Source organism: Chiloscyllium punctatum, chromosome 33 (assembly GCF_047496795.1).
Source record: "Chiloscyllium punctatum isolate Juve2018m chromosome 33, sChiPun1.3, whole genome shotgun sequence".
NCBI classification, from domain to species: domain Eukaryota; kingdom Metazoa; phylum Chordata; class Chondrichthyes; order Orectolobiformes; family Hemiscylliidae; genus Chiloscyllium; species Chiloscyllium punctatum.
The window spans coordinates 25,564,674-25,580,171 of record NC_092771.1 but is presented as its reverse complement, the minus strand read 5'-3'; the positions used below and the strand labels follow the sequence as shown (position 1 = coordinate 25,580,171).

Genomic DNA, 15,498 nt, shown 5'->3' with positions numbered 1-15,498 from the left:
GTGTGATGCTGGAAAAGCACAGATGGTCGGGCAGCATCCGAGGAGCAGGAGAGTGAATGTTTCGGGCAAAAGCCCTTCATCAGGAAATGGCCTGAAACGTCGATTCTCCTGCTCCTCGGATGCTGCCTGACCTGCTGTGCTTTTCCAGCCCCATTCTAATCTTGACGCTGGAAAAGCACAGCCAGTCAGGCAACATCCGAGGAGCAGGAGAGTGGACATTTTGAATGTCATTCCTGATGAAGAGCTGATGCTCAAAACGTCCGCTCTCCTGCTCCTCGGATGCTGCCTGACCTGCTGTGCTTTTCCAGCACCAGAATGTTTGACGGTGGGTAATGTCCCTTCCTCTGGGCCAGGAGATCTAGGTTCAAGACCCATTTACCCAGAGCTGTGTCATAAACTGTCTAATCAGTTTGGAATAATGTCTATGACTGATCTGCACTCTGTTGTCAGCTATAAAAACCTCAATCCCGAGTCCATAAATTGCAGAGGGTGGTTGGAGGAAAGGGGAAACTTCACTCTCGAAATGGAAATCCAGTTTCCAATTGTATACCCTGGCCACCGGAATGTGTTCATGGGATTAAACCGGAAATACCAGCTGCTTAAACAATATATTCTTTATTCACCACATATAACCCTCAGGTTACATTAAAATGGTATAACAATGCAAAAACATCAGAAAAATATAGAATAGTCCTTGCTGCCTCTTTAATATACCAATAAGACAATGTACAAGTAACAATACATGAAATACAGGAGATGAAAACACACTATTGTTACATTAAAATACCCACATTCCCCACTCCTTCCTTCCAAATACAGACCATCTCACTCACATCTGCAAATATTGATTTTCCTTACAAGAGTTCAGGATGTTTGTCACTTCTCACTATTTTTCATGTATCTCTCAATAATCTTCATTAATAATCCCGTACCCTAGGGGAGGAAAGATAATACAAACATGTCACATACAGTTTACAATCTCCATCCGGAGCTAAGTATATAAAGCTCAGACAGAACACAGATAATCCTCTCCTTGTTACAAACCCAATCGATATCCTTGTACAAATTCATCAGGTTTAGTTACTTTCAGATGCGATCTCCTCCAGGTCTTTCATAAAGCCAGTGTGAATGATCCTAAGTGCTTTGAATAGACCAATGCCCTGACTGGCAATTACTTTGTTGAACATCTTACAGTCAGCTCTGTGGCCAGTTACTAATCTCATGCACTTTGGTGACAGTATCCAGATAAGGTGGGTATAGATGATCCAGAATGCAATGATTTCTTCATACTTAGGGGAGACATCAGTCAAGGTGAATTAGACTGGGTCAGCCACTGAGATATCTGAAGGGGCTGAATGGACTGGGATGGCCTGAAGGGACTGAATGGTCATTGGGATAGTCAGAGGGGGCTGAATGGCCTGGGTTAGTTACGGGGATAGTCTGAAAGGGCTGAATAGCCTAGGTTTAGTCACTGGGATAGCCTGAAGGGGCTGAATGGCTGGGTTAGTCAGTGGGATAGCCTGAAGGGGATGAATAGCCTGGGTCAGTCACTGGGATAGTCTGAGTGGACTGAATGGCCTGGGTCAGTCACTGAGATAGTGTGAGCAAGCTGAATGGGCTGGGTTAATCACTGGAATAGTCTGAAGGGGCTGAATAGCCTGAGTCAGCTACTGGGGTAGTCTGAGTGGGCTGGGTCAGTTACTGGGATAGTCTGAACATGCTTAATGGCCTGGGTAAGTCTCTGGGATAGTCTGAGCAGGCTGAATGGCCTGGGCCAGACCCTGGGATAGTCTGAAGGGGTTGGATCCGGCAGGTGTGGAGATAGGAGCCAAAACACTCACTCGGGTTGATGGTGTGGGTGTGAATTTATCAGGCAGGCTGCCTTGACCAATGACCCAGAGAAACTGGAAGCTGCCGATTTTGGAAGTAAAAAGCAGACATAGAAGCTGGAAAAGAGGTGCTCCGGGCTCTGGGTGCCAGCTCTCTCAGTTTCTCTGGGTTTAAATAACCCCCGCCCCCCCCTCCCCCCACACTGCCTGCTTCCTACCTCAGTGACAGTGTTGGGGGTGAGCTGGCTTCCTCCTTGTTCCTGGGGCAGGCCACTGTCCAGCATCTTCAGGATGAACAGGTTCTGCAAATCCCTGGCAGCATCGGAGGGCTCCAGGGAGAGTCTCGCCGGGGAGGCATTGTATCCCTCTGGATGGTCAAAGAGGCTTTTCTTGCCCATAAAGTGTCCTTAAAAAGCAGCAAGAAATAAACGTAACGTGTCCAGCTGTGGTGGCCACTGTAGACAAGATGTAACCTCTCCCCTCATCACTCCACACCACCAGACTGAACCTTGCCTTCAGAGAACAGGTCGCCAATATTTCCCCTCGCCATTTCTCCTAACCTCCTGCAATTTTCTCCACATCATTATCAGATCTCTCTGTCTTTGGCCATTCAAGCCTAGCTGCTTTTATTTGGTGGGAGGAGGGGGGGGGGGGGTGGGGGGTTAGTAGGTTGTGGGGGGGGGGGGTGGTGAGGAGGAGGACAGGGGAAGCTATCACAATACAACACCTTCTCCCATTCACTGTGAGAATGGAGACTCCTTGCACTAAATAGGTAACAATGAAAACCCCAGACAGAGAGAAAAGTCACCAGCTGAATTAAAATCCAAAACCTGTTTTCCAACTAATTTGAGTTTTAGAAACAAAGACAGAAGTTGCTGGGAAAGCACAGCAGGTCTGGCAGCGTCTGTGCAGAGAAATCAGAGTTAAATGTTTCGGGTTTGGTGACCCTTACCTCAGAACCGCTGGTAGTCAGGAAAATGTTGGTTTTTATGCAGAAGATAACGTGTCTGTCCAACTGTTCTACTCTCTCTTTGGGCTCTATCACCACCTATCGTTTACCCCTTACCTCCCCTCCCCTCCATCCTATCTCTACAAATCCTACCAGAGCTACTGAGCTTTTCCAGCAATTTCTGTTTTTGTTTCTGACTTACAGCATCCACAATTCTTACAGTTTTTATCCTTTTAGTTTGAGTTTCAATTGAAATAAACATTTCTACATTTACAAAATTCCCTGAGGACCACCCTGACCTCAGTTTTGGTCCCATTCCAGTTACATCCACCCCTTTCCACCAGTTTCAAGCCTCACTCCCAGTTCTAGGCAGAATTTGTCCTTTGGGTCTCCTGTCAGTGTCCCCGTTCTCTGGAGCCTGTCTCAAATGGGCACAGCTGAGGAAGGAGCCCTTCTGAAGTCGTCACTAGGCCAGTGTGGTGGAATTCCCTCCCTAACAGCGCACAGAACTCAAGAAGGCAGTTCATCACCAGCACCTTCTCCAGGGCAACTAGGGATGGACAATAAATGCTGACCCAGTCGGCGATGCTCACATCTCAGGAATGAATAAAAAGGTCTGAGACCAGAACACAGTGACAGTACATACAGACAGACACACACACATACACACACAGATAAACACAGAGAGAAAAAACACTCATACAAACAGACACACAATCACAGAAACCCACGCACAGAAACACCGAGATACACAGGCAGACATCAATGCAGTCACAAAGACAAAACACAGATAGACATAGACAGAAAGCATGGGCACTAACACAGACAAACAGACTCACTGACAGGAACCACAGGTACTAACACAGACAAACACACATACACACAAAGGAACCATGGGCACTAAGAGATGAACTCACATACAGACAGGAACCACACACACACACACACACACAAAGATAAATACACAGATACATACAGAGCGAAACCACACAGACAGACACATATATACACACACCCACAGGAAAACCAGATAGATACATAGATATATACTCAGATAAACCACAGAGACACAGAAACCACAGAGGGACACAGATATATACATAGGCACACACACACACACACACAGATACGACACACTTAGACATATACACAAAGATAAACACACAGGTACACACAGAGAGAAACCACATCGTCAGACGCGTACATACACAGAGTAACATAGACCCACTCAGAACATACAGACACAGAACATAAAAGATCTGTCAGCTTCTTACCTGTCGCCCACAGATTCCCCCTCGGGTTGACTTTGATTTTGGAAACTTTGTTCCTGAGTTCGGTGAGGTCCAGGCTGACTGAGGCGGTGACAGACAACCAAGAGAACACGACCAGGTAAAGCAGCAAACTAAGGTGCCCCATACTGTGGACAGAGGGTGTAGCCATGGGGAGGGAGAGCGTCGGTCCTGTTTCTCTGCCTCTGTGTGTGTGTGTGTGTGTGTGTGGGGTGGTGTGTATAGGTATGTTGGGTGCCTTGTCTGAGTCTCTCCCGGGTAACTCCAGCCTCTGACTGGCCGCTTCATGGCCCGGGAGCTGGGTTTTATACCCGGGGCAGCTGACGGCGGCGGTGGGCGGCGCTGAGGGGGGGTGGGTAGGGGCGGGGGAAATGAGTTGAACAGGGGAAGGGAAGGGGGAGAGGGGAACACATTGACAGAAAGCCACAGACAGAGAGAGAATCAGAGAGAGAGAGAGTGAAAGGAGCAAAGTGAGGATCGAGGAGAGACGGTAACTGGGGGGTTGAAATCCCCAGAGGAGCTCAGCCCTACCCTGGACAGAGTGAATTCCGACCTGGATTAGAGCCCCGTTCCTAAACAGTGAGGTAGCCGGGTCGTGAATGGGCCAAATGTGCCGCTATGTCGCTGCAATGTACTTCTCCCTGGGCTGGGGGCATTAGATAAAGGCTGGGAATCAAGGGGAAAAGACATTACAGATGTAATGTGGGGAGCGAGCCGGGGAGTTCTTCCTCCGGGCTAGCAGGGAGACGCGGGCCGAATAGCTCCATTCTGTGCTTGGAGCTGCCTGGAGCAAAAAAAATAACAGATTGATTCAAACCATTTCAGTGAGGCGCTTGTCTCTTCTAAAGGAAGAATCCCCATTAATGGACATTGCTTATTTTTCCCCTGAACAGTATGTAAATAGATAGTGACATATTAGCAGACAACTCTCTCTCTCTCGAGTGAATTACACCCAGAACAAAGACTCTGCAAAACAGAAACTCAATAGAATCCCCAAGCCTTTCCTTTTTCTCAGCCAGCCTCTATTCCAGTTAACCTTCACATGAAGCCCTTGCTGGTTAATTTTTACCGTTCAACTTCGAGACGTGTACCTCTTAATAACTTCAGCTCCCCCGCCCCAAAACTCTGCTTCCACATTCTCATAAACCTTGGTCCCTAATTCCTGGGTACACAGCCCACCCGCTCCAACACATTTTGCAAATTAAATTGTTGTCATTTTCTCGTGCTAGGGATCTGAGATCTGGGGATTTATTATCGAAATATAACAATAGTTAAATTATGTGGAAAGGAATAGCTAAAAGTATTTTAAAAGTCTTACAGTGTCGTTATTCATATCGATTAGAATTGGACTCAACTGTTCTGGAGAATACTCCAAAACATTAACCCTGTTGCTCTCACCACAGATGCTGCTAAAGCTGATTTCCGATTTCCAGCATCCTCTGTATTTTGCTTTTAAAAAAGTTAAGTAACAGATTCTGTCTTTAGAAAATTCCTTTAACCGTTTAATGCTCTCATTTCATCCCCTCCCTTTTCAGTAATCCTAAACATTTTGTAATTGCTCTTTTGAGTTGTAAAGACAAATTTGTATTCAGACCCCAAAACACGAGCAGTGAGTTACTTTATCTCTAGTATTGCTGAGAAACAACAAATTTTGTTGAAGCTTTTCATCAGTACAAGAAATACCAAGTTAAGGGGAGACATTTATACCGCATCAGAGGAGAGCACTGATTGGTTACAAATGCACTGATTGCTGAAGGCATCGTCATTGAGAATGCACCAACTCATGATGATTGACAGTTAACTGCCAGGATTTGTTTAAACTTTTTCTCTGTAGTAAGTCACTTCAATCATCCCGAGGTTGACTCAGTTGGCTTTGGAATTAGTTTGGAATTTGGGTTCAAATGCTGTTCCAAGGGGCTCGAGCACAAAAATGGAGGCTGTCTCTCTACTTGATTATAGAGAGAGTGCTACACTGTCTCCTGGGTGAGACATTAATTGGAATTGTGTCTAACTGAACCTGGCTGGACTAACTTCAGAGAATGAGCTGCTGTAACTGTATCAAAGACACTACTCTGAAGAAAAGCCAGTAAATTCTCCTTGTGGACCTGGCCGATACTTATCCCTCAATCAGAAAGAAACAGATTACCTGGTCATTATTGCATTTCTTGCATTATAAACAGTAACATCACTCCAAAAGTTTATCTTTGTCTGTAAAGTGTTTTGATATCTAGCAATTTTGAAGGGGCTGTATAATTGCAAGTCTTTTGTTCATATGGGTGGCACTGACTAGGCCTAGCATTTATTATCCATTCCTAGTTGCCTTTGAGAAGGTAGTGGTGAGCTGCCTTCTTGAACTGTTGCAGTCCTTGAGATGTAGAAACACCCTCAGTGTTGACTTCCAGGGTTTTGACCCAGCGATAGCGAAAGAACTGTGATATATTTCCAAATCAGGATGGTAAGTGGCTCAGAGGCAATCTTGTAGGTAGTGCTGTTCCCATGTCTGGGGATCTTTGGTGAATTTCTGCAGTGCATCTTGTAGATTGTACACACTGCTGCTGCTGCTGAGTGTGGTGGTGGAGGGAGTGGATGCAGTGCCAATCAAGTGGGCTGCTTTGTCCTGGATGGTGTTGATCTTACACCCATTCAGGCAAGTGGGGAGTATTCCATCACATTCCTGATTTATGCCTTGTAGATGGTGGACAGGCTTTGGGGGAAATCAGGAGATGAGTTACTTTCAGCAGTATTCCTCGCCTCTGATTGCTCTTGTAGATACAGTATTGATATGGCTGCAGTTAGTATGCAGAGAATAATCGCCTGTTTAGCAGGGAACCCAAATCCTAGCGTCTGTATGCAAAATGATTTACATCAGGAGGTTTGACAGGTCAAAGCAGATCAGTGCTATTGGTCCGAGTACTGATTTTTCATTGTGACTTACTAAATATTCCTGGCCCACATTTATAATACATTCCCCTTACAGAGACAGAGCGAGAGAGAGAGAGAGAGAGAAACAATTAAATAAATGAAGTGAGGTCAGAGACAGGATCAATGAGCCAGGCTGAATACTGTCAGACCTGAAACGTGTTTCTCTCGTCATAGACATTGCCGGACCTTTCCCTCAGCTCAGTTCCAGGGGTTTGACCTGAATTAATGAATTGAGCATTTCCGCACCCACACCCACACCTCCTGCTTCTGGAGTCAGTCAGGCTGACTGGCAGCAATGGGTAAAAACAATGACTGCAGATGCTGGAAACCAGATTCTGGATTAGAGTGGTGCTGGAAAAGCACAGCGGGTCAGGCAGCATCCGAGGAGCAGGAAAATCGATGTTTCGGGCAAAAGTCCTTCATCCTGCTCCTCGGATGCTCCCTGATTGGCAGCAATGGACACTCACTATCCTGACTTGATGAGGAACCATTTTGTTTGGAGAGGTAGTGTTGATTAAAGCGAGAAATGGGTGAAACTGAATTCTATTAACAAGCAAAGGCTTGCTTGGTGGTCTGGTTTATGCTCGCCCTAACAGCAGCTGGGATTTGAGAATCAAAGGCTTTGAGGGTTAATTCTGAATCAATGACAACTTATTAAACCGATCTCCTCAGTTCAGGACCCACCCAGGATAGGGCTTTTGTAATGCAGTGGTAGTGCTCCTACCTCAGAGTCAAAAGACCAGAGTTCAAATCTCAGAGGTGTGTAATAACATCTCTGATCAGGTTATTTAGGGAAATATCAACAACATTTGACTGGATGTCAGATCCTTCTAAAAAGTGCCAACCAAAGCCCATCTGTCCTAGCTGGGATTTTAATGGGATTTTGTGTGTGTGTGTGGATGGTGGTGAATGGTAACATTACACCACTGGGTTCCTATTAGAGAGTTGTTGCAGATTTAATTCCACTTGCCTTGAGCTGAGAGATTGCAGGGTCATAACAGAAATGAAATATTCATAGTTCCAGCTAGTAAATTTCCCACTTAGTACCAGCTTTGATCACAGGGTTATAGGGAGAGGTGATGTGTTTTTAAAACAAAACAAAAAGATGTCCAGAACGTGGGCAGGTAGCCATTGAAAGACTAACAGGAAGGAGACGATCAAAGCAACGGTTAAAGTAAGGACAGCATCACTATTCTCATCTGGTATTTGTTGAGGAGTTCAATGCTGCATTGCTGACTGGAAGCTGTTAACAAGCTCTCAGCGTTTATGGTGTGAAGAGAACAGCCCAGACTGAGGAACCTCTCATCACACCCTGGGATATCAGTGAAAGACCCACATTAAGTTCTCAGCTTGGTAGTGCCCCTTTCTCAGGGACAGGAGGTCCCATGGAGTCCTCACAGATTGATTTAAAAGGATCCTGTAGTTTGCCAACAGGATTGAAGCTTGTCAAGGCCTCATAGACAGTTCTCTGCTCTTCCTGAGCAATCTTTAAGGACATCTTAAATATTTCATTGTGGGAAATTAACACTGCATTTAACATTCACATTGAGCCTCCAGTCTCAGCCTTGAAGGTGGGAGTGACTTCTTTAAGGGATAATCCCATGGGCATAGAAACAGTGACTGTGTGGGGAAAGACAGGGGAAACAGGAGATGGTTGATGGGATGATGGTTGACACTAGTGTTCTCCAGGAACTGTTATCAGGAACACTGCTCTCTCTCGCTACATTTATGATCTTGTCTTACGTGTATTTCTCTCCATCAGCTCTCGACCCAGAGGCAGACTTGATCACACCACCACAGGGTAAAATTGCCACATTCTTACCAGAGCACAGGGCTGCTCTCTCATTGTAGAGAGAGATGATTGGTGGTGTTTTAACCTCAGGTGAGGAGAGAGGTTGAGGAGGTGACCTTCCTGGTTACCTCAGCTAGTGCAACAATTGAACCCATGCCATTGATATCACAAACCAGCCATCAAGCCAACTGAGCCCTTTGCATGTAGGCAGGTCCAGAATTCACCTTAGCTGAAACAAGGAATCGAACCCTGTGCTGTTGGTACTAACCTGATCCAGCCGATCAAACCTACAATCTCCCCAGGTTGCTGTGGCAGTAACGTTTTTCCCAGCATGTTTCAGCCTGGAGCCATGGACAGTCACGGTAGAGGCTTCAGTTTCTTTTCATCGTGTGATTGCCTGACCAAAATCCTCTCACTTTTACCACCTGCATTGGTGCATGGTGGGATGATTTAACAAGTCAATCCTCAACTTCTCTGGCCAAGGAAGATGTGTTCATACCATGGTCACCAGGGAGTCAACCTCAGAGCTTCTGTCTCAAAGGAAGGAAACCTGCACACTGCGCCAGATTCCAAGTCAGTTCCTATGAAAACAACTTGAAGGCTCCACCATCACGCCACATAGCTCCAATCTTTCAGCGTGTTGCCATAGCAACTCAAACTTGGAGTGACACAGCACCACTGCCACAATTGACAGACATTTTATGCATTAAGCCCTTTTCACATCGTTGGAAATTCACAGACCATTTTATAGCCAAATTCATTATCTTGAAGTGTGGTTAGTTTTGTTCTTAGTGTTACCAATTTGTGCATAGAAGGCTCCAGTAAATATTGTTATGTTGATTGAGGAATGATTCTGTTCTTCTTGGAGATAATCCTATGGGATGGTTTACAACCACATTTGTGGAGCAGGACTTACTGCAACACATTGAAGCCCTCCACCTACCTTTGATACCCACAGTCAGTACTACTCTCAAGTAATTTGGTCTTTTCCTTTGTCTTTAAGTTTTGCCCTTATAGATTTCTCATTCTTAAAGCTTATAGCACAGAGAAGGACTACTAAATAGCATAATGTCCAAATGATCCTCTATTCTGATCTCTGCTCAGCCACTTCCTCTACCTCAACTAGGGCTTTTGCTTTTTCAAATGCAGGCTGTCCTCTTGATTCTTTCCCCATGAGAGAATACTGATACAGTGAGTGTTATTTACTTTGTGTCCTGATGAAGGGCTTCTGCCCAAAACGTCGATTCTCCTGCTCCTCGGATGCTGCCTGACCTGCTGTGCTTTCCCAGCGCCACACTCTCAACTCTGACCTCCAGCGTCTGCTGTCCTCACTTTCATCGATTTATTTCCCTTGTGCCTCTTCACAAAATTGCAACAAAGTGCAAAGATCCCGAATTCCACAGACGCTTTCAAAGGAGTGTGGAGTAGTGTTCAACTTACTCCACAGCAAAATAGGTAACAGGAAATGGAAACTAGTGGCTGCATGGTTTTTATTTTATCAAAGTCTGCAAGTACTCAGAAGACCAAGCAGAGAGAAATAATTATTGTTTCGGAACAATAACTTTTCTTAGATGCCACCAATTTGAGTTTTACTTCAATTTCCAGCATTGACAGAATTTAGGTTTTGTATTACTGTGCAAATTTGCACAGTTAATTGAACAAAACATTAGGCTAACAAAGATCAGTTGAGGCAGCATTCAAGGAGCAGCAAAGATCAGTCCTGTACCAAAGTGAGACCTGCATATGTGACACCTGCTCACAAATCCAAGCAATTGCCAAATACATACTGACTCATAAGAGGCTTCTGAGGTTAAAATCTTCCACTTTCAAGTCTCCACAATTGCTATTTTATGACAAGTATAATAAATATCTTGTTTCCAAGTCGTGGCCCAATCCCTCAGGTCCCTATATTTCTGAACTAGTTTGGTTTCTAAAATCTTGTAAAGATTGCTTTTAAGTGCAATCTGTGCATTTTAACTGCTCACATTTTACAGAAAAAAGTATTAAGTTATCTGTCAGATGCTTATCAAATAGAGCGCTCATCACTACATGGCCACAAATAGGTACAAGCCCTGAATTTATTGCCAGTCTCTGATAGGATCGGTTATTTCATTGCATTTTACATGACTCACCAACTCCCTTGAAATAAATCGTTAACTTTTCTTCAATTTCACCTTGTACATTTCAAGGCAGTGTATTTTCCTCATGGAGCCATCTCCTTCCTCAACCATCAGATCAAACAGCCAAAAGAGACAAGCACATTGTCAAAAGGTTACATTTTCCACCCTTAAAAAGATCAAATTACTTTGACTTTTGTTTTCAACAGGTTTCAGCTCCATGTCAAAAGCAAGACAGCTCTCACCTCCAGCTGAAAATTGTTAACTCCCTACCTACAGATGGCTAACCTAATACTAAAAGTGCTTCAAATATCAGGATCAGAATTGACATTTCAGGGAGTCAGCCTGATCCTACTTTAGCTTGGTGAGATAAAGGCAGTTTCAAAAGGTTTCAATTGCATACAAGTTCATTTCAATTTAAAATGATGGGACCTGATCAGTTCTACCTTACGAATCTGTGGGAAGCTCGGGAAGTGATCGCTGGGCCTCTCGCTGAGATATTTGCATCATCGATAACCACAGGGGAGGTGCTGGAAGACTGGAGGTTGGCCAACGTGGTGCCACTATCTCAAAGGTGGTAAGAAAAAGCCAGGGAACTACAGACTGGTGAGCGTGACATCAGTGTTGGGCACATTGTTGGAGGGGATCCTGAGGGACAGGATTTACATGTATTTGGAAAGGCAAAGGCTGATTAGGGATGGCCAACATGGCTTTGTGCATGGGAAATAGTGTCTCACTAACTTGATTGAGTTTTGTTTGAAGTAATGAAGAGGATTGATGAAGTGGTGGACGTGATCTAGATGGACTTCATTAAAGCGTTCAACAAGGTTCCACATGGTTAGAAAAGTTTGATCATATGGAATACAGGGAGAATTAACCATTTGGAATCAGAACTGGCTTGAAGGTAGGATACAGAAAGTGATGGTGAAGGGCAGGATTTATACACTTAATGGCCTGGGACATAGAGGCCTGGGACCAGTGGCGTGCCACAAGGATCAGTGGTAGATCCACTGCTTTTCATCATTAATATAAATGATTCAGATGTGAACCTCAGAGGTATGGTTAGTACATTTGCAGATGACACCAATTTAGATAAATGAGGTGCTGCCTTTTGGTCAGACAAATCAAGGCAGGACTTATACACTTAATGGTAAGGTTCTGGAGAGTATTGCTGAACAAAAAGAGTTTATAGTTCCTTGAAAGTGGAGTTGCAGGCAGACAGCAGAGTGAAGGCGGTATTTGGTGTGCTTGCTTTTATTGGTCAGCGCATTGAGTATAGGAGTCGGGAGATCATGTTGCGGCTGTACAGGACATTGGTTAGGTCACTTTTGGAATACTGCAATTAATTCTGGTCTCTCTACTATAGAAAGGATGCTGTGGAACTTGAAAGGGTTCAGAAAAGATTTACAAGGATGTTGCCAGGATTAGAGAGCTTGAGCTATACAGAGGGGCTGAATAGGCTGGGACTATTTTCCTTTGAGTTGTGACCTTACAAAATAATGAGGGGACATGGATAGGGTGAATGGACAAGGTCCTTTCCCGGGATAGGGGAATTCATAACAGGAGGGCATAGGTTTAAGGTCAGAGGGGAAAGATTTAAAAAGGACCTAAGGGACGTTTTCATGCAGAGGGTAGTGTGTGAATGGAATGAGCTGCCCGAGGAAGTGGTGGAGGCTGGTACAATTACAATATTTAAAAGGAATCTGGGGTGGGTATATGAATAGCAAGGGTTCAGAGGGATACAGGCCAAGTGCTGGGACAAGATTAATTTAGGATATCTAGTTGGCATCGACAAGTTGGATCAAAGGGTCTATTTCTGTGCTGTACATCTCTATGACTATGGCTCTATAAACACACAGCAGAGACAGTTTCTTTAATAGATTTGCAGTATTTTAAAAAAATGCACACCAAATTAAGCATAAATAAACTCAGTTTTTAGACTTACTGAATGCTTTAATCCTGTATCAGAGCTAGGAGCAGAATTAGGCCATTCAGCCCATTAAGTCTGTTCCAACATTCAATCGTGGCTGAGGTTTCCTAATCCTGTTCTCCTACCTTCTCCCCTTACTAATCAAGAACTACCTCCATTTTACATCAGCAATGAATTCCACAGATTAACCAGCCCCCAACTGAAGAAACTTCTCCTCATCTCAGTCCCGAAAAGGTCATCCATTCACGTGGAGGCTGTGCCCTCAGGGCCTAGTCTCTGCTCCTAGTGGAAACATCTCCATGTTTATTCAGACTTCTCCGTAATCTGTATGGGACCGGTGGAAGAAAACCCCCTCTAGACCCCCTTCAAAGCCAGCACACCCTTCCTTAAAAATGGGGTCCAAAGCTGTTCATAATATTCCAAATGTGGACTGACCAGAGCCTTAAACAGCCCTAGCAGTACATACCTGTTCTTGTATTCTAGCTCTCTTGCATTGTATCTGCCTTCCTAATTGCCAAATTCAAACTGCGTGTTAACCCTCACAGAAACCCGAACAGGAATTCCAAGTCCCTTTGTGCTTCAGATTTCTGAAACCTTTCCCCCTTTTCAAAAAGTCTATGCCTCTATTCTTCCGACAAAGTGCTCAAGCTCACAATTTCCCACACTATACCCCATCTGGAACTTCTTTGCCTACTCAACTAACCTGCCCACATCTTTCCCATATCAACACTACCAGTCCTTCTACCTTTGCGCAATGTGCAAGCTTAACAACAATGCCACATTTCTTCATCCAGATCGTTAATGTGAATAGCTATGGCATAAAACTGATGCATGTGGAGCTCCAGTCACAGGCTGCCATTCTGAAAGAAGACCCATCTAATCCCACTCTATGCCTACTGCCAGACAGCCAATCCTCCATCTACACCAGTACGCTGCCGCTAAAATCAAGGAAACTTACCTTAATTAGCAAACTTCTGTGCAGCAATTTTTTTAAAGCCTTCTGGAAATCCAAATAGACCACATCCACTGTCTCTCCTTTGTCTGACATACTCATTACCTCCTCAAAGAATTCCAACAGATTTGTCAGGTATGACCTTGCCTTGACAATAGTGCTGACTCAGCCCTATTTAACCATGCAGTTCTAAGTACTCTCTAATTTCATCAGCGGTCAGGCTAACTGGCCTATAATTTCCCATATCTGCCTCCCTCCATTCTTAAATACAGGGGTGCTATATTTACCAATTGTCTAGGACTCTCCCAGAACTCCAGCAATTCCTGGAGGAATGCCTGCACAATCTCCTCAGCTATCCCCTTCAGAACTCTGGGTGCAGTCCATCTGGTCCAGGTGATTTATCCACCTTCACATCTTTCAGCTTCCTCAGCACCTTCTCCTTAGTGGTGGCTACTATGCTCATCTCTGCCTGAATCTCTTGAATAGTGGTCAAATTTCCCATTCTGCAAGCTAATTCATGTTAGCAATATTATATTCCTATAAAAGGATGAACTTATTGGGGAGGCAATGGCTTAACATATTATTGCTGGACTATTAATCGTGAGACCCTGAAAACGTTCTGGGGATGTGGTCAGAATCCTGCCACAGCAGATGGTGGGATCTGAATTCAATTTTAAAAATCTGGAATTAGGAGTCTAATGTTAACCACACACAAAAAAAGTCAATTGTCAGAAAAATCCATCTCGTACACTAATGTGCTTTAGGAAAGGAAACTGCCTAGAGGTTAGTTAAGAGTAAACCACTTTGCTATGGGTCTGACCGACAGGAGAGTCCAGACCCACAGAATGTGGTTGACTTTTGACTACTCTCTGGGCAATTAGGGATGGGCAATAAATGCTGGTCGAGCCAGTGATATCCACATCCCAGCACCACATTTTTAATTTTAAAAAAGATTTTGCAGCACTGTGGTACTGTCCCTACCTCAAGGTTCAAGCCCCAGAGGCGTGCCATATGTCAAAACAGATTGACTAAAAAAAAACAAAATCAATTTCTTGTCCTCGCAGCTGTTCAGCTTATTTGGGAGGATCTGGCCATGTAAATTAGTTTATCATTCTCCTAAAACAGTAATCTATCAGGCTAACGTTGGGGCATCTCGACTCAAAACGTTAGCTTGTCCTCTTTCCATGGATGCTGTCTGACCCGCTGTGATCTCCAGCATTTGTTGTTTTATAGATTCCAGCATCTGCAGTAATTTGCTCCTACAGTGATCCATCAGGGGTGCTTTATGCGTACACAACTTCCCTTCCTTTTTCTGGTGGAAACTGGGTCAAAACAACTTGATCACATGACCCTACATGACATTTGCTATCCTCAACCAAGTGAGCAGCAAAATCTGTCTGCTAATGCATTCGTCACTCAGCCTGACCAAAATCCTGGTTGATGGATTTTAGGAATTTTAAAAAAGGCACAATATTTCAATGAAGTTATTTTGAAAAGAAGTACACATCAACTGATGATGGAAACATCAAGTTCCCATTTCTCAGAATGTAATGGCTACAGAGTGCCTAAGTACAGACAACATGTAGAGCTTAGTGAATGTTTAATGGCACTACATTTAAAAAAAAGCTGTGCACAGCAGGCAATTCAGCCCCTCAAGCAAGATCTCCTATTCAATCAGACTACTTCCTCTTAACTGCTCCATGGATCTTATCCTGTAG

At 44.3% G+C, this 15,498-nt stretch overlaps 1 protein-coding gene across 1 annotated transcript; it reads right to left on the bottom strand.

The window, feature by feature from the left end:
- Positions 1–596: 596 nt before the first annotated feature.
- On the bottom strand, positions 597–4,334 carry nmba (neuromedin Ba). Its single transcript, XM_072553350.1, has 3 exons — positions 4,053–4,334; positions 2,048–2,235; positions 597–933 (listed from the first exon to the last, which is right to left on the bottom strand). Exons 1-3 carry the CDS (start codon positions 4,216–4,218, stop codon positions 877–879), a joined length of 411 nt encoding a protein of 136 aa, XP_072409451.1. The 5' UTR covers positions 4,219–4,334; the 3' UTR covers positions 597–876.
- Positions 4,335–15,498: the final 11,164 nt, after the last annotated feature.